Source organism: Trachurus japonicus, chromosome 8 (genome assembly GCF_045865225.1).
Source record: "Trachurus japonicus isolate A0001 chromosome 8, Traja_1.0".
NCBI lineage: Eukaryota > Metazoa > Chordata > Actinopteri > Carangiformes > Carangidae > Trachurus > Trachurus japonicus.
The window spans coordinates 23,149,641-23,175,587 of NC_140914.1; the positions used below are offsets into that span (position 1 = coordinate 23,149,641).

General features: G+C 40.8%; 1 protein-coding gene across 2 annotated transcripts in view; it reads right to left on the reverse strand.

The window, feature by feature from the left end:
- Positions 1 to 258: 258 nt before the first annotated feature.
- The window catches only part of pvalb6 (parvalbumin 6), a 39,343-nt gene continuing 13,654 nt past the window's right edge, over positions 259 to 25,947 (reverse strand). Inside the window, exons 1-5 of one of the 2 annotated variants that reach the window (XM_085784755.1) lie at positions 10,925 to 11,110; positions 4,072 to 4,137; positions 2,516 to 2,648; positions 2,281 to 2,390; positions 259 to 961 (exon numbers count right to left, since the gene is read on the reverse strand). In XM_085784755.1, the coding sequence (XP_085640881.1) occupies positions 936 to 961; positions 2,281 to 2,390; positions 2,516 to 2,648; positions 4,072 to 4,132 (330 nt within the window). In that variant the 5' untranslated portion in view covers positions 4,133 to 4,137; positions 10,925 to 11,110 and the 3' untranslated portion in view covers positions 259 to 935. Of the gene's footprint in view, positions 962 to 2,280; positions 2,391 to 2,515; positions 2,649 to 4,071; positions 4,138 to 10,924; positions 11,111 to 25,947 lie in introns of those variants that run through there. The other variant, XM_085784754.1, reaches the window with a different exon arrangement.

Sequence of the window (25,947 nt, forward strand, 5' to 3'; positions counted from 1 at the left end):
CCATTACAGCTTTGATGACAGCCAGTCCTAATGAATAATTTTGACCTTCTTAAAAGACAAAAACCTTTTAAAGTAGACCGCTTCATACATTATTAGGCCGCTCTGGAGATATGCCTCAGTTGTTGTGCTTGATAAGAGTAGAAGTGACAGCGAAATAGAAAAAGGAAGGAAGGAAGAAGAAAGGGGGGAGCCCGACTTGAAAGTGTGGAGTCAGATAAGAGAATCACATCAAAGGGAGGAATTAACACAGGAGTCGTGTTCTCGAGGCTTTGTTTTCTTCATTTTATTTTATTCTTTCACAGCTTGACCTCTTTCTTCTTTTGGTATGTTTTACAACAGCTCATTACCAGAGGAGAAAGGGATGGATGGATAGATTTGAATAGATAGATGCGTGGAAGGGGTGATGGTGTAGGAGGGGGAAAGAGGGGAGCAAATGCAGGAAGGGAACGATGCCTGAGGCGAAACTGACAGAGAGAAGGCAAGAATGGGGGGAAAAAAGGGGGAAAGGGAAGAATGAAGGTGAGGGAAAAGTGTCGGGAAAGAAAAACAAAGAGATAAGGAAATGAGGGTCTTTCTCTTAAAATCTCTGTTTTCTGTAAATATCTACTTTTAAGCCTTAAAATGTTTAGTTTTATTCCTGCAGGCAAGTTTTATTTCTATACATAAACAGAAACAAGAACAGTTTGTATAAAAAGGATAAAATAAATAGGGTGAATACAGCTTGTGGGGGTGTTTGAGGGTGTGTGGGTGTGAGGGGGTCGCACACAGGAGTGCGTGTAGCAGGAAATCAGCTGCAGTCTAGTGGGCTGGGCATCAGGGTCGGATGGTGAAGTGTGGGTGCTGGGGAGGGACAAAAAGGTGGCTTAGCGGGTGTCGGGATGTGGCGGTGACTAAAGAGGATCTGGGAGCGCTAGTCAGTCACACTGGGTGACTCTTTATTCTTTCACCAGGGTGGCAAATTCTGCAAGAGAAGATGAAAACACAAATATTTCAGAACATATGAGTTATTTTCCGTAGGCTACATTTAAAAATCCACCACAGTAAAAGTTAGTCTCCTCTTCAGTTACAAAACTCAGTAGTTAAGTATAAGTAAAGTTGGGGGCTTGGGACGAGGAAAGCTTCACTGTAATTAAATCTTCATATATTTTATTGCTTGTCTTTCTAGCGTTATTAAAACAGGGTGTTGTGTACTCCCTGAACAATAAAGTTTTCTTTTTCCTTATGCAGTCTGTCTCAAAAACCATAATTATTTCACTTAAAGCAGAAGTAAGCAATCCGGTCGTTTTGGCTAACTTCTTGTCAGCCGATGGAGTTAGCAGTCCCCGCCCTCGTCCCTACGTCACCACATTCACGCGCATCCCTTGGCTGCACACACAGAGAGGACCGCCCCTTTATGCCGTTCTCTCTCCTCATTGGATAAAGGTTGTAGGATACAAGGAAAGTTTTCTCCTCGGCTTACAGCAGAGCAGAGTGACTGACAGACCCGTGTTTCGGACCAAACACTCTATGTAAGTGATTGCCCTCGGAAGATATAACTATTTAAGACTTATAAACATTCCGCTTACTTCTGCTTTAACCTATGATTTAATGCACATTTGGCACAAACCAACCTGCTAATAAATGAAGAGACACACTGAAGTGTGTGTGCAGCCACAGAGCTGCTGTCCGTGCACCGTTATTCAGCTATTCAGTGACAGCGGTAATAACTGTTCATTTAGTAGCTTATGGTTCTAAACCAGAGAGCAGCTGCTGTAAACAGGACATTTATTATGTTTACCCTAATTTTGGCTATTGGTATTTCCACTCCAGGGGTTTTGTCAGTAACCCTGAATGTGAATGAATGAATGAATGTTGTGTTTTTACAGTCAGACCACACCACTCCCCACAACAGTTATTTGCATACAGTCCCTTCATTGGCCAAGTCAGTGTGTCACCTTCCTGTCTGTCTCTCTACAAGACAAGACAGACTCAAACATATTCAGAATGAAATTTGATTGATTTTGTGGTTATGAATGTGGACAGAGAACAATCAGCTGAACAGTGAGGTCAATTATCCCAAACTGAGATGGCAAAGAATTAATTTCAGCCTCTTTTGGTGTAGTGATCAAAATCAACAATGGAAGATCTCCTGGATGTAATGACATTGATTTAGAGCCAGCGTTCACTCTCTCTGTCTCTCTCTCTCTCTCTCTCTCTCTCTCTCTCTCCTCTGTGCTGCTGTGTGTCTCTTTGCGTGACCTTGTGACACGCCCACTAATGGAATTTGATGTTGGTGTTTACCATCGACTCCAATCTTGCCGTCTCCATCCTTGTCGGCTGCTTGTAAAAATGCTTTGGTTTCTTTGTCTGTCAGGTCCCTGCCATCCTTGGCAAAACCCTTTAGGACGAATCTGTTTGGAGACAGAGAAGCAGAGGGGACCTGCGTCACACAATGCTAATGTCTGCTAACGTAGCAATGCAGTGAGATCATTTGTTGCTGCTGTGCTGTGTTTGACTGTTTGTATGTTTGTCTCACTTGAGCTCCTCCTCCTCTATGAAGCCGCTGTTGTCGGCGTCCAGCACCGTGAAGACCTTCTTCACATCATCAGAGGACTTGGCCTTCAGTCCCACCATCTCAAAAAACTTCTTATGGTCAAAGGAGTCAGCAACTGCACACACAACGCAAGAACACAAAGAATTTCAGAGTCTGCAAACACTTTGAAACTTCAAAATGTTTCCAAAAATGCTCATTTGTTTAAAGACACATATTTCTATTACACATACAGAGATAATGGGTTTGAAATCCCACATATGGAAATCATTCATTCTCATTAACACAAGTCAGTCGAGGCATGAAAGTACTCTAGAAGTCATCCTAATTGGCTGAAAGTTTCTGGTCCTGTGTTGATTAGGGTGATGAGGCCCAAAGGCAAAGAAATTAATTGTAAGAACGCTGCTTCGTAATAAAAGAGTGTTACAGTTATAGATCGAGAACATGTGTTTGCCAGAGGACCCATCAGTTCTAGGTCACTGAGTCTAACTACCTCTGCTGTCTGTCTACCCTATGCAAGTGCACTAACAAGAGGTATGTATGTGTAAAGGGGATTATAGAAAGTAGTTATTAGTACCAGTTTTTGCCTGTCCATGTCTTTAATCCTGTATCTTGTCTCCCTTATACAATCCCATTAATTTACCCCGAAGTAGCACCACTTGATTCATAGGTGAAGCTCTTTATCGACATGAAACTCTTTAATCACTAATGAATAAAATATCTGGTTCTTAAAGTCAAGAGTGAAAACGTGTGTACATAAAAACTCCCATTGCATTTTGGCAAGAAACCTCAAAACACACTTTAAAATTCTGTTACATGATGTGCTGCTGGAAGCCAAGGATTATGGAGTTGGAAAAAAACATGAGACAGCCTGAGGTTTAAATCAATTCACTTTTAAATTTGTTCGATTTTGGATGAATTTAGTAACAATAACACCAATCAACTTTATTTATATAGCAGTCTCACAGTAAGGCTAGTATGCTTTTCTATAGGAACATAACACTGTATACAACACAATTTAAGAAAAGGAGATACCAGAGATGATTTAAAAGCCTCATCACAAAGTCAGAAATATGACAAAGTCTCATTGGACTTTAACAGTGAAATGAGGAGATGTGATCATGTTTCTCTGTAACAATACTTTAGACTTGCGTCGCTCTGATGTCAGGAGAGAGGAAGTTACAGTTGTGGAGTCGCCTATGAATAAAGGTTTGAACCATGAAGAACCACATTTTAGGGTAAGGTGGCTGTAGAGACGGTCAGGTGATGTTGCTATGGGGCAAGAGTCAATACAAGGTCATGATAATTTCACAACCATGACTCTGAGTTCGTCATTGTAACCATAATGGTGTGTTTATCATTGTAACCATGGCAGCTGTTACAATGCTCCCATAGGTCACATGAGAGGTCAGTATGGCCTCCATGGTTATGTCTGCAGGACTTGTTGTAGTGCTTTGTTCCCAACAACAACAAAGGCTCATGGGTAATGTATAGATCTCTGATTTATCTATGGAAGGTTGTTTTTTTTTTGTTTTTTTTACCTGCAAATGCATCGAGAGCTTTCTTGATTTCATCAGCGCTGAGGATGCTGCTCATTGCCATCTTGGCTGTTGGAGAAAAGAGATAAGGACACAAAGAAGGAGGAGAAGGACAGAGAGGGGACAAGGTTAAAAACAAGGTCGCTGGAGAGCAGAGCAACAACTCAGAGACATTCTCGTATTGCACTGGTGACACTCTAGAAATGGAGCAGGAAACCAGGACATGTGAGAAGGAGGTGGTGAATGACAAAATGAATTAGTGACAGTCAAGGAGTGACAAAGCGAGAGAGGGGAGGGAGGTGGAAAAAGTGAGAGACTATACTGAGAGAAGCAGGAAATAAAAGATCTTTTGTAGGTTTTATGGGACATGGTGTCAGGTTTATTAAAACTACAGAAAATATTTGAGTGCACTGGGGACAGATTGAGACAACAGCCAGTGTGGTGTCCATGTCGGTGTTTTCCATTTGATCTGCATGATATCACTGAGCCGTTACAGATGATGGCAGGGCTCGGGGGCCACAGGCCAAGTCAGCAGGGCTTTAACAGGCCGTGTGAGCGTTCTGCTGTGTCTGAAATACCACAGGAGAATTCAGTTTGTCAGCCCAGTCCAGACAGAAAATCTTCTTGTACCTCACACTATGAAAGGTGAGCGCGGCACTTAACAGCGCGCTGGCTTTTTACCTCCTGAGTGCGCGACTGAACCCGATCGCTGCGTATGAGGTTGTCACCTTCTCCTGACTTTGACTGACGCCCTCCTCACCACTGTTGCTATTTCAAACACACATTATATAGCATGTATACAATGCTGACCACACAGCTAAACAAACACACACACGGAGCGGAGGGAGAGCCGTGGTGGAGAGAAGGAATGAGTGACATGTGGATTAGAGGATGCGGTGCTCTGATTTCCCCAACTACTCATTGTGGTCTGGCAAACCTTAATAGGGATTTGCTTGGGACTGACATTATTTCAAGTAGGCTGACACACAGAAACCTTGCCTCGAAACTAAACGCACACACACACCACTCACTGGGCTGTGGGTTGTTGCTTCCTATTCAAAAAAGCTTAAGGTGTAGATCAGTTACAGATCAGTTTATGATTAAACCCGGATTGCATGGAGATCAGTGAGGGAAAGTGACTGTAATTCACTGAGGGCTGTGAATGTGCATCAAATTTCATAGCGGTGCATCAAATAGTTGTCAAGATATTTTAGCGTGGAACAAAGTGTTCTCAATACCAGTGTGGTCACTGTGATACTCTGAAGGAAACCTCTAAATAATCAGTCAAGGATCAGTTACACACTTACATATTGTACTATATATAAACACACACACACTCACCTACGTTTTTCTGTGTAAAACACTATATAATTATTGGCATATTTAGAGTATTTGGATGAACAGTGAGAAAAGAGGGGATGACATGCAACCATAGTTTTGAGCTGGGTTTTGAACCACGGGCTGCTGCAGTGACGGTATGCAGAGGCTAATTGGTATGCGTTCTACCAGGTGAGCCACTGAGGCACCGCTCCACAGATTAAAAATCTTTTAACCTGGAGTGTGATGTCGATGCAAAGCGGAGATTTGTGAAACATTTAGCAGAAAGGTCAAAGTAATGACACTGCATCACCGTCCTCTCTGGACCATCATCATCATCATCATCATCATCATCATCATCGCTGTTGTTCCCTGTGTGCTGCACAAAAACGCTGAGCTGGCCAATATCATCGCTCTGTCCTTCTCACTGTTGGAAATACAGTCTGAGCTGCCCGTACATCTCCACCCGCACACATCGCTCACGCTTCACCACTCTGCTGCATCATGCCTCGAAGCGGTGTAGCTGCTAACATCATCTGCCTCATAACCTGCCACACTTTGTTTTAATTGGCTGCATTCGACGGTATTATCTATTAATATCATATTCAATATTCACTCACTGTGACCTAATGTGATACAGTGGCATATGCTTGATAGTACACAATTCATACTAACCAGAATCTATAGAAAGTGTTATATATGAATAAACTCTTCAGAGAGACACGGTGTTAACCACAGCTCACAGTTGATGTATGAGCTGGGCTTTATCTACTTCACTAACATACTGCTGCACACACAGATCGATACTGAACGCTGCTTTACTTGTGTGACCACACAGGCAATCTTTTACCATTAGAAAAGCACAACCTCCCTCTCTGACCTTTTATCACCGAGGTGTCTGAGGGGAAAAGAAACAATTCACCGTGAAATGAGGAGGATAAGATTGATTCACAGAGGTATCTCAGTCAGCTTGCCGCCAGTGGAACTGTATGAAGTAAGCCACATTGATTTATTTAGAGGCACGCATATAACGACCAGTAACGTTTTTGTGCTGATCCGACATCAGTCTCTGCAGGCTTTGGATCTCAATGAGCCATCTGAGTTGCTTTGTTTCCTCTGTGTTAAATGCTTGAATGCATACAGGGCGGAAAGTCACAGAGCTTCACTTAAGCCACATATTCTCCTGTTAGAAGTAGTTTTTTGTTTCCTTTAGATAAGGAGACTGATACTAATGTGTAAACATGACATATGCTGTCATGTCATATTTTCTCAGCACAGAAGTGAAGTCAAATTTCCTAAATTGTTGAACTAATCCTTTAAATCTGTGTGTTTTCTGACAAAGGATATGTAAAACTTGCACTGGCACTAGTCATGAGCTCACCTGCAGGACCTGTGGTGAGCTGATTCATGGCAGGAGGATCAAGTCATTACATTTGAATTTAGATTATTTAATGAGTTCTTTCAGAGACGGAGGTCGTACACTCCAATTTCTTGCCAAGCTTACAGTTCTAGACAGAAAAAGAGCTGTGGGATATTTTCTATCTATTTGGCAGAACAGGAGCACGTTTCCACACACACATGTACGTACATCAGAGCAATTCAGCTTTGAGCCCCCTCTAGTACCCGAGCTACATAATGTGAAATTCATAGGACATTGTGGTTCGACTGTTCAGCTGATAATTTAATAACTTAGAGGGATCTCCAAGTAAGTTTTAATATATCAACGTAATATCAAGAAAATCAATCCCTGTTTGATCAGTGGATAATACGGCCGTGCTGGTAATTCTCTGGAGTAAAGCTTTAGAGTTTTGATTGTATTTTCTTATTAGTCTTCAGCCCTCGGGGGTTTCTTCCATTGATCCAGTAGATATACAGTGTATATCTTTTGAAAACACTCCCTGCAGTCAGTATTTTACAGATCCACATGATTAAACACTTAAACATTATTTGGTACGGCCAGGCTGTAAAATGGCTCGGTCTAATTATAACCAATAAGGTTCTTTAACTTTCAAGGCGTCAGTATTTTTGCAGGCCATTTTTTTTTCTTTGTAAATTTTCCATCAGACTTTCAGTAAGTGTGATATAAGCATCAGTCAGACTCCACCAAGGTTATCTGCTGCACTGCATTGCTGCTGCATTGCACTTCCTGCTCAGTTGTAGCCATCGCCTATAACCACTATCTTTGCTGGATCAAGTGTTTCGCCCTCAGTGTCCTTGTTTTTTTTTTCTTCTTACTCTTCCCTGCACTGATTTCTACACTCTTGAAAGAATGTCCCTGAGGTGTGGATTTACCCACTGTTTAAATTCACAAGAAAGCCACTTTTTCATGACTGAGGCAGAGTGCTGAGGCAACAAAACAGGCAACAAAGCCAGATATAAACTCTGAATTCTTCAATATGGAATTGCCAATCTGTGATCTTGTTACCGGGTGTTTTTATCTGTTAGTTATTTTTTCAATTTAAGATATGGTGAAGACTGGCATAGTGACTGAAACAAGGATTATTGTAAAGCTGATGAAAACAAAGACCTTCAAGGGTTTTGGGGGTTGTCAATGGTCGTCCTGCACGAGGCCGACCTTTGTGAAACTGGGGTTTCCTTCATGGGAAGTCCCCAGACACTGATGGTCAGTCATGGTGCAGGAAACCTAAGCACAGTGCAGAACTGCCAACTCCTCCGTCTACTGTAACAGCTGCATGAGTGTGTGAATATGCGTGTGCGTATCCAAGTGTTTATATATGTTACAAAGGATGCCAGGCAGACTGGGTGAAGAGGTGGAGGGCTTAAAGAAGAATGTACTTGCATTTCAAGAAACCCGAGCAGCTTGTGCTCTTTTTGACCACCGTGCGTACTATGTCTGTTGGTGAATCTGTGAAACGGTGGGAAGAATGTGTGTTGACATACAGACGGAGTGAGTGATAGTTAAGAGATACCACAGTGAACCCTTGTCCTTGACAGAAACAGGCTTTGATGGCATTGTGTGTTGAGTTCTCCCCCTTTATGCTGCAATGAGCCATCAAGTATAATAAACAGTTGATGCTGTTTGAAGTTTAAACTGACTTGTGAAGCAGTATTGGGATATCTGCTGTCATGAAAGGTTATTCTTCTGTGACTCTGGGTACTGATTGCGCTGCTGCCATGAATACATTATTGCTATAGACTTTAGAGATATTTCACGTTGTTGTTTTTCCCAATGAAATGGTAGATTTACTCTCTGTATCATGAGTGGATTTGAATGGTTAATATTAAAAAAACATAGTGGAGCAGTAACAGTCTGACATTTGATGTATTCATTTGTCACATAATATGAAAATATGTGATCTAGCTGCTCTAACTGTAGTAAATCTGAAGACAAACCACTTTCACAGGCCATTTTCGAGATTTGAGATTTTCCTCTGTCTTAAAAGCTTTCTATCAGATCTGCCACCGACCTGCACAGTTGATCTTCTAATAAGTTTGATGGTAATGTAGCCAGAGCTATCGCTTTTCATTGTGCATTACACAGTCTGCTGATTTTATAGAGCTGCTGACAGGGAGAGGAAATTACAATGATTCAAAAACAAAAACAAAATTCACATGTTCGGACAAAATTCGATAAAAGCAGTGCTGAGGCCTGGGGATCGTGCGGCTGTTATCACCACTGTCCACTGTCTAATCCTCTGGTACAGGTACAGCACAGCATAGCTTAACCACACAGTTGCAGCTTGGCAACAATAGCCCTGCGGGTGTGTGTCCATAGCTGTTCAGAATAATGTCTGTGTGACTGAGTCAGCAAATGTAGGCTATTCCACATTTATATTTTCACTTGCTTTTCCCAGCACTTCTCTTTCACAAGATTATTTTAATCACTTGTTTTTCTTAAGTGTAGTGTAACTAATTTGTTGTGGAATGTGCAAAAACAAGACAGGCTTCTTGGAGCTACAATAAATGTCCTATAGCCTATGCTAATGTTGGTGGAATTTGTTTTACCATCATCATATTTAAAGCAACACTATGTAGTTTTTCGACCTTAAAATAATATTTCTAAACTCACTGAAGTGGTAGAATAATGGTTAATAGGATAAATGGTGCCATCACTGCAGCCTGAGCGGTGTTGCGTCGGCTGACATTTCACAATGTAACTTCCCTGCGCGGGTAGGAACACCATGGTGAGCTCCCTGCTCCTCTCACCCGCCCTGTGCTGGGCTGCACGGCCGACCAACCTCCCTCGAGCCTCTGGTGCTTTGCTCAGCACGGCTCGGTGACGGCAACGGTACTGGTAATGATGCCGGTGACGGCAACAAATTCACATAGGCTACTGTGCTTCTCTGGGAAAGACACAGTAGCAGACAGTTGCTCTTCTCAACCAGAGTAGGCTACAAGTAGCTACCGCAAATCCTACATAGTGTTGCTTTAAAATGTTTACATTTGTTAATTGGCACTAAGCTCAAGGCATGCTAACGTGTTCACAATGACAATGCTCAAAGAATGATGTTGAGAGGATCAGCCTTTGGTAATTGTATAATTATTAGAGCTCTAAAAACAAAGTAGGCTCCAGTATTATATTAGACAAAATTTTGATAATGACACTCATGGTGGACATCTTTTCTAAATCCTAAATCATCCAAAAGCTAAGACATTTAAAAGAAAAAAAAAGTCAGACTCCTGTGAGGAAACCAAACCAAAGTCAGGATTCATCCTCTGGTAAACATGAATGTCTGTAGAAAATGTCAAAGCAATCCATCCAGTAGGCTAGATGTTAACAAATATTACAGTCATTCTTTCTTTTTTTTTAAATGTGCTTGACGCCCTGTCATGGTTACACACTCCCATTTGGTATCTTCAATAACTTTCTAAAATAGCTCGCATCTGAGATGTAGCAACATTGAGCATTCAGACACACAACATATTTGCATAAAGTATTACCAAACAAATTACAGATGTAAATTCCATTTAATCTTTCACTGAAAGCACCAGCGTTAAGAGAGTTATAACACAAACATATTTTACTGTCACACACAAACAAAATATCACGCACCCTCCTTATTAATTAATTGAGGCAGCATCATTCTGTCTATAAATATTCATGGTGCATGGTGTCTATAACCACACTATTAGTGCATTTTCAAAAGGAGCCTCATATCTTTTACTACATCAGCATTTTGATGGTTGAAGTTACCCTGCAGCATGGACGTGAGACTGTATTCAATTAGGTGTAATTAAAATTTGACCTTGAAAGATATCACAAGTAAGCACTTCAACAAAATTACGCCTGTGTCTCCTCTTTTGGCAGCAAAGCATGGCTATCAGAAAGTAATTACCTTGTTGATGTACTGTCTTCTCTATCTAAATCTAATCTCTCTCTGTAGAGGAGCTTGTAAAAGAAGGTGAATTAAACTTCCCCCTATTTCATCGATACATCACATCAGTATAGGCTACAACTACTGGTGTCAATATCAGCTGTTCACTATCCAATAATGGGCCATTTTTATGTTAAAACCCCACACTGTAAAACAAAAAGACAGTGTTTTACAACCCTGAAAAGCTTTCTTTGTCTTCTTACCTGGTTACTGGCTGAGGTGGGACAGGGGCCAGGTGCAAAAGGGACGTCCAGTGAAAGATCAGAAGCTCTGCCCTTTCTGTTTTATACGTAGCCACTCCAACTATTTTAGGATAAAAATGGGAGCCCAGTTCAGCATGGGGCCAGTGATGTTAGCTCTGTCCATATCGTTTTCCTGACTACACTCATGCTAATCAAACACTACTATTAATAATCATAAATCTCCACCTCTCATTCCAGTCATGACTTCTTTTCTTATGCTCTCCCTTTCTCGCCCCTCCCCTCCTCTAATCCTCCATCCTTCCCCCTTCTAGGCATTTGATTTCTCCAACTTATTTTCTCACACCTTCCACCCATGGGGCCTTGTTGTGTCCTCTAATTTCTCCTCTGATCCAATCTCTTCCCTCTTCTTTCTCTTTGCCCCTCTCTCTCTTGTCTCTTAAACTTTTAATTTCCACCTTTAATTCTCATCTACTATTCCTCTATCCTACATCATCCATGACAAATTATACGGTGTTGAGCTCCTCCGTCTTTACCACTGGTGCACTTTCACTAATCTGAAACCTCGATACATGTTTGTAATGTAAAGCCACTTTCGGTTGATTCTATAAGCAAAATGAAAACCGCATTAACCACCTGTCTTAGTTTCTGTTGCTACACCTGTCAGGCTTCAATCATCACTTAGGCTGTTTGAAATGAATGATGGTTATCTCAGTGAAAGCAGACTTACCTTTTGGTACTCAGAGACTGCAGATTTTCACAGATTAAATGACAACTGTCGCTTATAAGTAGCTGTGGCTATCTAGCTAATTAAGCTAATGTTAGCCCAGGGGTTGGTTGAAAATGTAATCAGACCTTTAAATGTTTCTAGATGAGGGAAAGGGTTTTGAATATGAACTGTATGGCTAAATGCTGGCCATCATAGTGTGCTAAAGGACTGAGGCTGTGGCTGCATTTCCCAACAGAAAGCCAACATCCTCATCAAGTTATAAGAGTTTGGCAGTCTAGCTAAGAAATGTTTGTAACTTACTGTAATACAGTATGATTTCACTTATTAAGAGAAAAGGCTTGTCTGTCAGACACGGACAAAGCTGCTGAGTGAAGGTACAGTATGATGGCCTCCTGGTCTCAGGTATAGTGAAATTAAACTTCTGGCTCAATATATGTTTGAGTCGTTGCCCCAAGGTCTGGTCCATATACTTTCCCATTGGCAAATTATTACAACTTTCTTTTTCTTTTCAATGTAACCGCAAATGGTTATGTAACCTTGTTAGGTAATAATGTGATCCTTTGCCTTAAAAGAATGTGGAGTCACTACTTCAATGTAAGCTAGCCATATATACATATATACATACATATACATATATATATACAGTAACCCATCTAGCTTGCCCAATAAACATCTAAAAACACAAACAATAAGCAAATAAGACCAATGCTTTCTTTAGGTTATGTTGGCTACTGCTATTTGAGGATAGACACCTATTCATACTCTCCACAGTAACTTCCATTTGGATCATTTTGCCCTAAGACTAGAATTAAAAGAAGAAAGAGCCTGCAATGGGCCCCTATTGCTCTTCATTGCTGACCCCAACAGTAAAACACTGGCAGGCTATACATCCTTCTGGGACAGTGCATCACGCCCAAACATAGGAATCCCTTTACAGACTCACTTATAGATGTGAAGTGATTATAGATCACAGTATACATCAGCTGTTTCCACCAGTGGTATTACTGAGGACCCTCTCATACTGACCTTTAGGAAGCAGTGGTTGCTAGAGGCTAATGTAAGATTTAAAGGCTACTGTCTGTACGTGAAAACCATAAACAAGTTCTATAGGGAGGGATGTGTGCTTGTGCGGGTGAGGGGGACAGTGTGTGAGACATTAAAATAGGGTTTGGTGTTCTCTGCTGTAAAACAACAGGTGTTAATATCTCAGTTACTGTCAAGGAAATGTATTTATGAGCCAGCTGTCAGTTTTATGATGGACCTTTCATTGATGTTGGATGTTTTTTCAGACAGAGTCATTTGGAAAGTGGGAAAGATTTATTATCTTTGCGATATGAAATGCTTTGTTGAAGCTTCTACATTCTACTGACTGTCCCCATCAGAACAATTATAAGACAGGTATTTTACTGTATAGCCTAAAAAGGTTTCAATTTGGTTAAAAGATTTTCCGAAATAGTCATCCAATGCATTTACAGTAGTGGGGTACTCCATACGTGTGCTGCAGTCAAATGACCACCTTATGCACAGGACATGATGCATTTAACTACCTCAGATTTACTGCTTATATCTCAGTGATAACAGCTTCAGTGCTTTACTGTTGACTCTCCTAACACCATGTTAGCGCTGCATTATCTCACTGCTAATGCAAACCAAACATGCCCCACCGCTGCTGCATGTTAAACACATTCAACTGGGGAAATATGACACAATATGTAACCAACAGTTCCTTATGAAAGTATGTTACAGATTTCTAATATTACATAATATAAATTTTGATTACTTTTTAAAAATATTTTTCAAGCACTGTTAATGTATTCCTTTAGTACCATGTACAAACTTCAAAACCTGATAGAGTGAGTATTTAGAAAAAACACAATGCTGAATAAAGTTGCTCAGTGTTATTATTAGATTCTGCCTACAACCCATCTGACTTGCACTTGATGCAAATTAAGTAACATTTTAAGAATTAGTAAGAAGGGATTCACAGATTAACAAATTAAAATTGGTTGCACCTCCAAAATGAATTACAACATAGAGATTTTAGCTTTTAGTCACTAAATATTTACTCCTGCTACCTGCCATATGGGTGTCTCACACTGATGAATGTCACAGCCACAAGGAGATCATGGTGGCTCAATGATCTTATTCTAATAGTCACTGTTTGTGCCTTTTAATCCAAGTGATAATCTTGTTCTAACTGTAGCCAAATAGTTGTGGCTGCCTGTGCATAAATCATAGAGCTGGAAGATCAACTGTGAAAAAGCTGACTGAAACAATCATACGTCCTGTTTTTTTGTTCATATACAGTAGCTATTTGAACTTATATAAATCTGAAACTTTCTCTATGTCTCTTTCTGTGCTCTGCTTTGTATTCCCCTTGGATAACTGATACTGGGACATCACTCCCTGTCCAATTCAAAGAGCTTCTCCTCAAAGTCCTTAATCGTTTTAACCATCCCGTGCCATTTCTCTTTCATCTCTCCCTCAAGTATCCTTATCGCATTTTGATGCAACCTTGTGTTTCTCTCCCTCCTACTATCTATTTGCCAACGCACTTCTAAACTCTAAATTTATCACCTTCTCTCACCCCCCTCAGAGAAGCTAAAGGGCTACAGAGTGGGTCGTCTCGATCCCATGATGTGCCTTGTCTCTTGCAGGCGTGACAAGGGGCTCAGCAGGAGGAAGGAGGGATTGAGAGAAGCAGGTGATGGAGTAGTGGAAAGCACTGCTGGGAGGAAGATACAGAGGTGCGTGATGAAAGAGCAGAAATTAAGAGGAATGAAAGAAGAGACTGTCGACAGAACAAAGCAGAGGGATGAGACCAAAGTAAAGTGCTAGAGAGCCAGATGTCAAATATGGATCACACTAGAGAGTGCTGATGGTTGATGGGTCATGAACACCAGTAGAGGGTGGGGGTGAGAAAGCAAAATGACTGAAAATAAAGCAGAGAAAAAATTGCATGACAAGAAAAAACATCAAACGGATCCACCAGAGACACAAGGAAAATCTTTTAAGACTTTGGTTTCCTTCTTCTCCCTTAGCAATGGTAACAGAGCATGTTTAATAACCAACATAAAATTCAAGAAGCATCAGAATCTCAGTCATGGTTGTCCCACTGCTTCATATTATCTCATTATTTGAATATCATTGTCATTGAAAAAAAAACAAAAAACCTTTTGGCTTGTGTGATTACTGATGGGACTCACAATTAAAATTGATTTTTTGTAAATGGCCTCAAATGGCTTTGAGAGTTAGTTCATTGTCCCAACTGGGATATTAAAGGGGAAATTCACAACCTACCTCACTAGTTCATTTACAGAGTAAATGTGAGTTGTTTTTCCATCAGGACTCAAGCAACCCATCACTAGATCTATGGTTAACCACACAAATAAGCACCGCTCGCTCTGAGACTCTCCTGTGAGAGTGTCTCACTTGAGTTTGTGAGACAGATAATTTGTGGTGAAGAACAAACATGTCAGCTCAAAATTGTCATTATCTTCCTTTGAGATACAAATGGGTGATCTCTCTTTTTCCAGCATAGGCTTTGAATCGAAATGAGGCTACAGGTTCATTACTCTATTCTTCCTATAGAACAAAGGGAATTTCTCGTGACGATCGATAAGACGGAGGATGTATTCAAGGGAGGGGAAAGGAAATAAAGAAGGATTATAATAAGAGAAGGCAGGAGACAGAGAGAGACAGAGAGAGATGCCTTTGAACTTGAGCCCAGGTAAGTCTATATAATGCTGACACAGTGTCAATCTGTTTCAAAGTAGCAAAGAGAAACCGAAATATAAAATGTTTTTTCTTTTTTAGCCATTGGTTGTTTTTTCTCCATATTTTGATTTGGTTACTGAAATCTGGGCACAAATTTACTAGAAATAAAAAAAAAAAACATTTTGACACTTGATTGCAGTATATTCATCTCCTCTGTGCTTAATAATAATAATCTGGGCGATCAAGTTTCATGGAGACTGTGTCCTTTATCCTGTTCCACATGAGGAACTCAAACCTTTTCCTACCCCTGGGCAGCACATCGTTTGGCTTTGACATCACATCTCACAAATCATCCTTCTGTGCTGTTGTCACCTGATATCATCTTTGTAGATTGTATTCTCGTAGCTATGACAAGCTGCTAGCATGCTAAGCAGATGACACACTAAACTAAATGGACTAAATGGTAAATGAACTTGCACTTACTGTATGTAGCGCTTGACCACTCAAAGCACTTTACACTGTTTTTGTCGCATTCACCTTTTCACACACACACACACACACACACACACACACACACACACACACACACACACACACACACACGCATTCATACAGCACTGTTTGTAGACAGGCTTTTTTGTTTTGGAAATGATTTTGGACTAGGATTAGTCAAATTTAGGAGATCTCCTGTTTTAAGGAAAAAAAACATTATGCAAAGTATTCCCACGCACACATTGGTTCAACTTAGGACATTTGTTATTTTTAAACGGCTTAAATATAAAGTAGAATCCCACGTTTTACATCCTGTTTACTTGCTTCCTAAGTTATTGAGTAAGAAGATCAGCTAAATGCCTACATTGCATTAAAATGGGAACTGAGGTCACATGTCTTTGTCACAGGTGTTTGACCTCAGTTGCTCCACACACAGTGGGAAAGCTTTGTCCTCACATCTGTTCAAATTATGCAGTAAGAACAGATTGCCAGCATCAGCTCCTTTTTTCACAAGGTTTAGCTTTATCCAGATAAAGTCAATCTGCTCAATTAATTTGGTTTGGAACAGCACGGGGCTAAGACTAACGAAATGACGAGCTTGGGAGACAAAGACATGACAGAAGGAGGAAGACATGATAGAAAAACCATTGCATGGAATAAAAGCTTAAGTATTGACTTCAGTGTAAGTGCATATCACAGGAACAAGTGCTTTTGAAGCAAAAACTGTTCAGAAACATTTTGATGTGGCTCATTTACGCAAATAATGTCATTGGGAATGCTTTAGTATACCAGTATTGATGTGAGGCAACATCTTTTATTATGCTATCAACTCTATGCATTGTTTCAGACATAACAAGGAACATAAAATCCATGGAAGAATTATCATGACATGCACACACAAGTACTGTAGTATTTGTGAAGGAGATATAAAAGACAATAGAGCTGTTCTATGGCTTCATCTTTGTCTCCATGTGAACTACTATATTACTGTCTATCAGCAGTTTTTCCCCCCATTTGTCTCTCTTACATTGAAAAGGTGCAGAGTGGAAAAAATGACTAGACTGAGAATGGTGACGGAAACAAGAAAAGACCAAGATGGATGAAAAAAAGACAGATGAGAATAAAAGAAAAATGGAAAAGGTGGCATATAGATAGATAGACAGGCAAGGGGTGTGTGTGTGTGTGTGTGTGTGTGTGTGTGTGGGGGGGGTCATCTTTTGACAGCAAAATGAGAATGAGATGGGAGAGGATTCATTCCTGTTAATAGGAAATCCAATCCAATCTCATCTGCTGTCTGTTTTTGTGAATGTGTGTGTGTGTGTGTCCATGTGTGTATATTTGCTGGACGCTTGTGCAGCAAGAGCCACATGCTAAATCACTTCCTTTCTGTGTAAGTACCAGGACATCTAAACACATCTTCCTCCTCTTACTCTATATAATCAGATCCTGTAAAGATATGAAGCTTCACAGATCAAGTACATTTGATGCAAAGGAACACTCATCGCTGTAGGGTCTACAGATGTTGAGCAGCACAGATGCAAAGATACTGAGAAAATTAGAAGGCGGAAAGAGTGATGGACTGGTGTAAAAACACACAGAGATGCCCTGACAGACAGAAGATAAGATCATGGAGGGCAAATGGATGAGTTCAAACGTTGCCTATAGGAAAAGAGGATTTGTTGGATGTGGTTTAGGGAGGAAGATGTACTGACGTCGGTCTGTCATTCATCTATCGGTCCATCTCTCTGTTGGTCTGAACTGATGGATAATCTATCAGGTTGATGTTTGAACCCTCCTTGGCATGAGGCGTCTGGCTTGTTGTCCTCAGAGGTGACTTTATCACTTTCATCTTTATCTCTATCATCAATATGTCTCCACTGTCATCATGACTGTGTTGGTAGTTTGGAAGTTTCTCCACCTGTGCTGAGCTATAATTTTAAAGCCTTATTTTATTTTATTTATTTATTTTTTTTTAATTTTTTTTACACATTTTGCCTTTTTTATTATATGATCTTCAAACATGGAGTTGGAACATGGTGGAAAAAGTGCAGTTTAATACACTGTCATACTGTCAAATTCATGTATAAGATTTAGATGTATGATTTGTCAGTGACATCAAGCTCATTGAAAAACAACTAATGGCCTGTTCACATCTGGGTTTTGTTTTTTTGCAGTTGTATGTCTCATTCTCGTCTGACAGAACAGGTAAGTTCCTATTTTAATTAGTCAGGCTCATTGTTATAATCACACCACACATACATGCAACTGTCCAAGTCAGTTTTCCTGAATTTTACGCTCAAACCACAGTAATTGTGAATTGAGTTCTGACGCCTTCCAAAACTAGGCTGACCTAGAACTCAAAACTGTGCCTGAAGGCGTCCTGTTAAGACACATGTGGAGCACTGGATTAATGCTGCTGATTCTAGCTGCTCACGCCGTCATGCACAGGCAGTGTAATGCAGTGCTGCTAGCCGCTCTTTGACACTAGAAGCCACATGCTAAAGTGGACTCATTAAAAACTCAGTCTAGATCATTACTGTCCGTCTGTGTCTTTAGAGCTCAGGGGATCTTACTGTAAGAGTTGATTTTTTGCCTAAAACTTTATTTTGCCATCCTCACTAGCTGAATTAGAACGTGGCAGATGCAACTCAGATGTGACTATGTTAAGTCTGATAAGTGTGGTCAAGATTAATTTATTACACTGTTCTCTTGTCACCTACTGTAATAATTGCTGTTGGGTGTGTGGAAAACATCATCTTAATTATATTCTGTAGGGTGTGCTAAGCCAACTGCTCTTTCATGTGTGTATTATCCACTATATACATAACAATCATTACATAAGCAACAACGCCCAGGACATACGTATATAAAAATAATAGATGTACAAACACACAGTTCACACAGACAAAAACATACACACACTAGGAATGCTGAACAGAGCTACAGTGTGAAGCGCAGGGTCTAGAAGAGAGATGTGGGGCGATTGTGTGATTCACACAGTATCTGGTGCCGGTCTTGGCCGACAGAGTGGTGTGAACCCTGGCAACAGGTGTCTGGGAAGAGCTGAGAGTGACTTCAGAAGCAAAATGAGCTCGAGTACTGAGATATGAGAATGGGTGTGTGTTCATATATATATATAGAGAGAGAGGGACAAGAAAAAAAAGACAAAACTTTTTAACTACATTTGAGGACATTTAGACAATTTTCAGTGGAAAAAAATAGAAGATCTGATGGGCTCCTTGATCATCAACATGAAAAGTCAGAGACAGTGAGCTGGAATGTAACGAACAACTTTTAAGGAAAAATAGATTGTTAATCATTCACACCGGAGTGGAATGACTAAATTATGTTCGATATGGTAATGCCTGTGCGTCGAAAAATGCCTGTAAAAGATAATATTGGAAAACTGGTAGAATGAAAGGGATTTCATGAGGGACCATGTGGAAAAAAAAACCTTTGTTAGACTTTGACTTTATAGTTAAATGAATATATGATTGTTAGATTAGATGGATTCCCATTGTGGTTGGGTCTAAATTTTCTGTCTTCAAATGTATATCATATTAGCTACAAACACAACGGGAATCATGACAGTGTGACAGGAAGGAAAAACAGCAATTAAATGACAGACTGGGACTTTAATATTTACCCTATGTCTGATACATCCCATGAAACTATTTGTTGTGAGGAACAATAATCTGATAGTCTGAAAAGTTTGAGTAACTGGAATGGAAATCCCTTCTACAAGCAGGAGGATAGTCCACTCTGTTCAGTGTGGAGATTTACAGCATTTGCAATGAAGACAATTGCAGATGAGGGGGAGAAATAAATAGGAAAATCTCTTCTCACACATATGAAGGCATCTACGTTACACATAACCTTCCTCCTACTCTCAGTTGCAAAAACACCTACACAAGTTTGCCAGTTCATACATGTAAGCATGCAAATATCCTGTACATGTAGGCCTATATGCACACATGTTGTGAAAACGATCAAAGAGGTGTTTGACCTTGAAGTTCAATGTGAACAGGGAAATGTGTTTGCTATGGTACGTGTGGCGTTTGCGCAGTAAAGTCTATCGAATTCCAACAAATCACTAGTGTCAGGCAATAAAAAAGAAAAAATATTTGAGGATTACTCCACCCTTAAATCCTCTCAAGCTTGAATTACATCAGTGCCACATGGCCACATCTGCACGTTATGATAATAACCAACACAGACGGCCTGACGTTCATGTGTTCCTTTTTTAATCCAAGGGCAAACTGGTGTCACTATACCACTAAATCCTTCACATTATATAAACATTAGAATGATATCAGGGCCGGCGTTCAGGAAGAAACCTGCACCTGTGCTGCACTCTCATTCTGCAGATGTCCGACTTTATTTGCTCTTTATGGACAGTATAAGTGCAAGAGTCAGTCCTAAGTGAATGGTCCATTAACACACACTATGCTAACCAGCTAACAGTTGGCTGTGCACTGAAAGCCAGCCGCATTGCAGCTGAAATCTAATTTCAGTCAAGGACTCGCTCGGGTGAAGGAATCTTCTGGACAACCCTCAGCCAGTCTGCAAGGCAGGAAGGAGGGACCATTATCATTATATCCATTAATCAATGAAACGTTAAATTGGAGGCATTAGTGTACATTAAATGAGAATAGCGCGTGTGTGTGTGTGTGTGTGTGTGGCCTCAGTGCAATTCTGAGCTCATTTATCTATGTCCCTAATGTGTGTGCACTTGTGAAAGTACTTTGACACGTTGTGTTTTATGTAGTTCAACATCTATGAATTCAGCTGATGCAAAATTAAGAGACTGCTGCTGTAAAGTGTACAGTTACAATGCAATAACTTTCAACTCATTTTATTTAGCTTACAAGACTGCATAAGCTATTGTCTGGCTGAGCGAAAAGCTGCTTTTCACCGCTTTTCAAAAGCACAGTCTTGGTAGTTAGCATGTTAACTCAAAATATCAAGTAAATTAAACAAAAAACAAAACAAAAAAACAGCTGACTTTTAAAGTCTAACCCATGTAAGCCAGCTCACACAGTCGCCAACCTTTGTTTGTATTGGGTGGACAAAATTATAAAGACAACTTAAACAGTTCAATAGACGCCAAAACTACATCTTACTGAATGATTATAGAGAGCAAAACCTCTCAACATTAATAAATTGTATTAGCCTGCATTTTAGCAATTGTAGTGTACAGTATCTAATGAACTGGAAATATACCATTTATGGTGTGTATCCATGTGTAGCAGGAAGGGAGGAGGTTGGGTTTAACACTCGAGAGACAATAATTAAGTCAAGTTAATGCACCAGCATCCCATGTGCATCGATCCACTCTTTGCTAATGTCCCACGACGGCGTGACTCGTTAGACTCATTTAGTGCACACCGGCTACAGCCACACCATGAACTGATTAAAACTAAAAGCACGTTCATTTAACCTGCACTTTGAGATGTTGACTGTCATTGCATCCAGCAGCTCTGACAGTAAAGGTGGCTAAATTAAGTGATCCCTCCCCACCCCCACTCTGCAGCCCAGAAAAGCCAAGTCTTTCTTATCTAATTGTAATGAGAAAATGCCACAGCATGTTTAATATGATGCCCTGCAAAAAGAGAAAATGGTTTCATTTTAATTCTTGGATTAAAATGAGTTCAGCCACAGCTAGCTGAGGTGGATTTTATAGAAGGCAGATATATTGCGAAGTGTAGTTTTTATAATTGTGCAGTTTGGGTGAGGTGTCGCCAAGCACTTTACTGTACGTAAACAAACTGTGCATCATTCATGGAAACAGTGAAACAGTGAAGTCTCTTCTACAGTAAATATCTTTCGAAGAGACTTCCTCTCACTGTTCCTCAGCAGGAACTCATGAAATGTCTTGATAGGACACCACAGTCACAAATTTAAGACTATTAGTTGGAAATTATGATGTGAACAATGTTTCAAGGTATACACATTTTTTGGTGTTGATGTTATCAGTGTGACACAGCTAATGGCCAATGGACATTAACTTCCGAATTGATACAGTTATTATGGAGAAGAGAAGAGAAGAGAAGAGAAGAGAAGAGAAGAGAAGAGAAGAGAAGAGAAGAGAAGAGTTGTTTAAAGAAACTGTTTTGTCAAAGCTGTGGAAAAAAAGGAGCGTCTAACAGCCTCAGGATTCAATTTGATCTTCATTTTTTCCCCTCCTGCTTTCATGCATAGCTTGCTTTGGATCAAACGGCATCCTCCAAATGTGACTGTGTCAGCCCATGGCTCTCCCTTTGGCCCAGTCCACACTCACACACTCCTCATTGCCAGTGCATCCACATCAACTTCTTATCACATAGAGTTCATGACTCATGAGTTATTATTCCTCTACATTAACTTCTCTGACCTGCTACCTGATACATTGCAATCACACACAATGCGCATACAGTAAAGCCTATAATATAATAACCGCAGAGTGGCAATTAAGTGACTTTTACAGTTCTGACCTCACAGTCTTGTCTTGTGCTTTGACTCAGTGGCTTCCATCAGCCTCGGGGAGGCGTTACATAATTCATATCATACATGTATGCAGCGCAGGGGTTCAGAAAAGTGTTTGTGTAGGCATGTATGCATGCATGTACTGTATATGATCATGTGCCTCAGTGGGATTTGTTAGTGCTCTGGTTCAACAGTAGACTGTGTGCACACTTTAATGTGTAGGCTGAACAGTGAACATAATCACTATTGGAACCCATTATTGTATAGCCTAAAGTACAACAATGATGTAGGAGTGAACATTTTTCAATCAGTATAGGAGCTGTGTAGCTTCACTACTCAGTCCTTTCCACAACTGTCAGCCTTGATAGAGAGAGTGGATGTGTGTGTGTGTGTGTGTGCATGCGTGGGTAAGAGAGAAAGGATGAAAGAAAGACTGTGATCGCTAACTCACAGAGCTTGGGAGGATGAATAATGATCAGTACTTTGACCTTTTTTGTTACCACCTGAAGGGTAGCTGCTGCACCCAAGGGAGTCAGTGCTCAGTGGTCTGCATCAAAACTCAAGACGTGTTATGAGTACGTTCACAAAGCTTTATGTGTCTATGTACTGTGTGTATGTGTATGTGTGTGTGTATTCAGTACACAGAGCTGCAGGATATACAATATTTCCTGATGTACAGTACTCCGGAGATTCTTCACTTCTGTCATCTTGCAGAACAAAAACAGATTAAGGGACGGCAGATCTGATAAGACGATAAGTGAGAGAGAGAAGGAGGGCAGGAAACAAAGGGTGTGAATGACTGAGAGAGACAGAGGGAGGTGTGTTTGACTAAGAGCGATCGCCTCTGATCCTCTCGTCCCCTCACTGGGGTTTGGTTCATCATTGATTCAACAGCAGTTTGGGTTGCCCATTTTCCCTCAGTGCTTGGCAACATCAATGGAAGATGCCAGGAGTTCAGGTCACACACACACACACACATCCTTGTAATGCTATCTTTGTGAGGACACTCATTGACATAATGTATTCCCTAGCCCCTTACCCTAACCTTAACCATCCAAAACAAATGCCTAACCTTAAAGCAGAAGTAAGTGGTCCGGTCGTTTTCGCTAATGCTGCATTCCAGGCAGGCTTTTGAAATCGTAAATTACAGCTTCAAGTCACAACTTACGACTTTGTAGCGTTTCAGGCAACCCACTCGTGTTTTTCCGACCTGTTTTACCGGTGAAAGTCACTATAACGGCCACTCGTAACTTCCGACCGCATGCATGCCGTTCTCTCTCCTCATTGGATAAAAACTGTAGGATACGATAAATGTTTTCTCCTCGGCTCAGAGCAGAGCAGAGTGACTGACAGACCCGTGTTTCGGTCCAAACACTCTATGTAAGTGATTGCTGTCGGAAGATATAACTATTTAAGACTTATATTAACACAAATATATCACTTACTTCTGCTTTAACCATTACTCTTAACCTAATTATAACCTAAAGTCTTAACCCAAGTCTTAATCCTCAAACAGCCCTTGGAAAAAGTGAGGACCGGCCAAAATGTCCTCACTTCCCAAAAATGTCCTCACTCTGTTGGTTAAAAGCTCTTTCCGGTCCTCACAATGTAGTAAGTACAAGAACACACACACACACTTTTCCCTCTTTTTCTTTTCTCAAATCACGTCACACACACCTGTACGGACACGCACGCACACTCAGAGGATTTGTGCTGTAGTAGTTCTCAGCTTGCGCCTGCCAATAGAAGCTCAGGACATGGAATCAGAGGTGACAGATGAGGCAGGTGAAGATGGGAGGAGGGAGGTAGGACAGGCAAGGGGAGACAAGGAGACGGACAGGGGGAGTAATTAGGAGAGGCATGTGTTGCTGGAGGGGAGGGGGAGGGGACGGCGTAGATGAGACGGAGAGCAGAGAGTGAAGTGGGAAGGTGGGGCGAAGGAGAATGAGTAGTAGGACCGAGGTCCCCTCCTTCACCGATGACAGTGATTCAGCTGCTCTGATGACGGGGCGATGAGAGGGCAAACTGTTCACGGCTCCCTGACATTATCTCTCTTGCTCTTCTTTTTTTTTAAATCCTGTAAAGCCTGCACTCCTTCTCATTCAGGTCAGAGAGAGGAAATTCACACGTCAAGTTATTAAAGTTACTCCACAGACAGAAAACTTCTCCTCACCAAAGCAAGCTGACGTTGATACAGGTGGAAAATTTGCTACTCACAACCAATTAGTTGTCTTCAAGAGGATTTCCAAAGGGATTCGAGATTTTGGGAGCGAAGGTTCTGTCCTCCCCCCTGCTTTTTTAATCACCTTGTATTTGCCCTCTTTTTCTCACTTGTTCTTTTCAATTGTGGACAACATCTCCTTTCTTTCTTTCTTTCTTTCTTTCTTTCTTTCTTTCTTTCTTTCTTTCTTTCTTTCTTTCTTTCTTTCTTTCTTTCTTTCTTTCTTTCTTTCTTTCTTTCTTTCTTTCTTTCCGTGGAGAAACATCTCTCTCTCTCTCAGCTGGGTGCTGGCAGCTGTCAGTCTCGCCATGGTTGATGTATGATGGTTTTCTCTCATTTCATCATCGCACCACATTCTCTATTCAGGTGAGACGGGACGTGATCAGATGCTGTGCCTCAATGAGCAGGTGTCGCTTTGCATCACAAGTAGATGAACGCTTCGTAGCAGCAAGCTGTTGTACAGTCGAATGATGAGCAAGGAAAGAGGCTGCAGGTTGTTGTTTTTTTTCTGTGATTCTTTGGCCTGATCTTCAAACAAATTTTGTCAGATGAGAAAAAAAATGCATAACTATGTCAAATATTTTACATTTAAAAAAAGTTATGAATAAATACAAAAAAAATCTTCCATTATATGAATCAAATATCATTTATTTCCATTTCACAGTCAAAGTGAGGGAATCAACCTGAAGAGGAACTTTCCGCTTATATAGTCTCTTTGTGGCCTCCATATAACAGAGTGATTACACTGCGACGGTTTGTGTCTGCCAGTTACACAATCTGAGATGGTTTTTGGGTTGACTGGGTTTGTGATGGGGGGGTGAGGTTTGAGGGATGAAGGAGGGAGGTGGGTGGGGCGGGGGGTGTCCTTGGCTCTAACTTTTATCAATTTAATAGCACGGTGACGTTAAAGTACCTCCAGAGCAGTGCTTTGATATCATGCATCAGGACTGAAGCCAGACTGGGCAGCAGAGGGAAACTGTTTTGCACAATACAGTAAGTAAAACAACAGGCACACACAATGAGCCTCTCCTACATGTTCTTTCTATTGTCTGTTTTTTGTCATATTTCAATTCCAGTTTAGCCTCATCCTCTCCTCCAGTCTGGGTTTTTTCTTTGTCTCTCTACTTCCTTTTTGAATTTCATATCCCTCATTTGACAGTGTACCTCCTCTCCATCATCCTGAAGCTGCGGAGACAATGCGCCCCTGCAACCTACATTAACACCGTCATCTATCTCTCAGCCTCTCCATCCTCTCCCTCTCATTTGGCTGTCCTTCCTTAAGTCTCCCTCTCTCTCACTCTCTATCTCTATCCAGCTCCCTCCATTCATTTTGTGTGTTTATTTTCTTTTACCTACACACATTTACAGTATGTGGTTATATCAATCTCCTCCTCCTGGCAC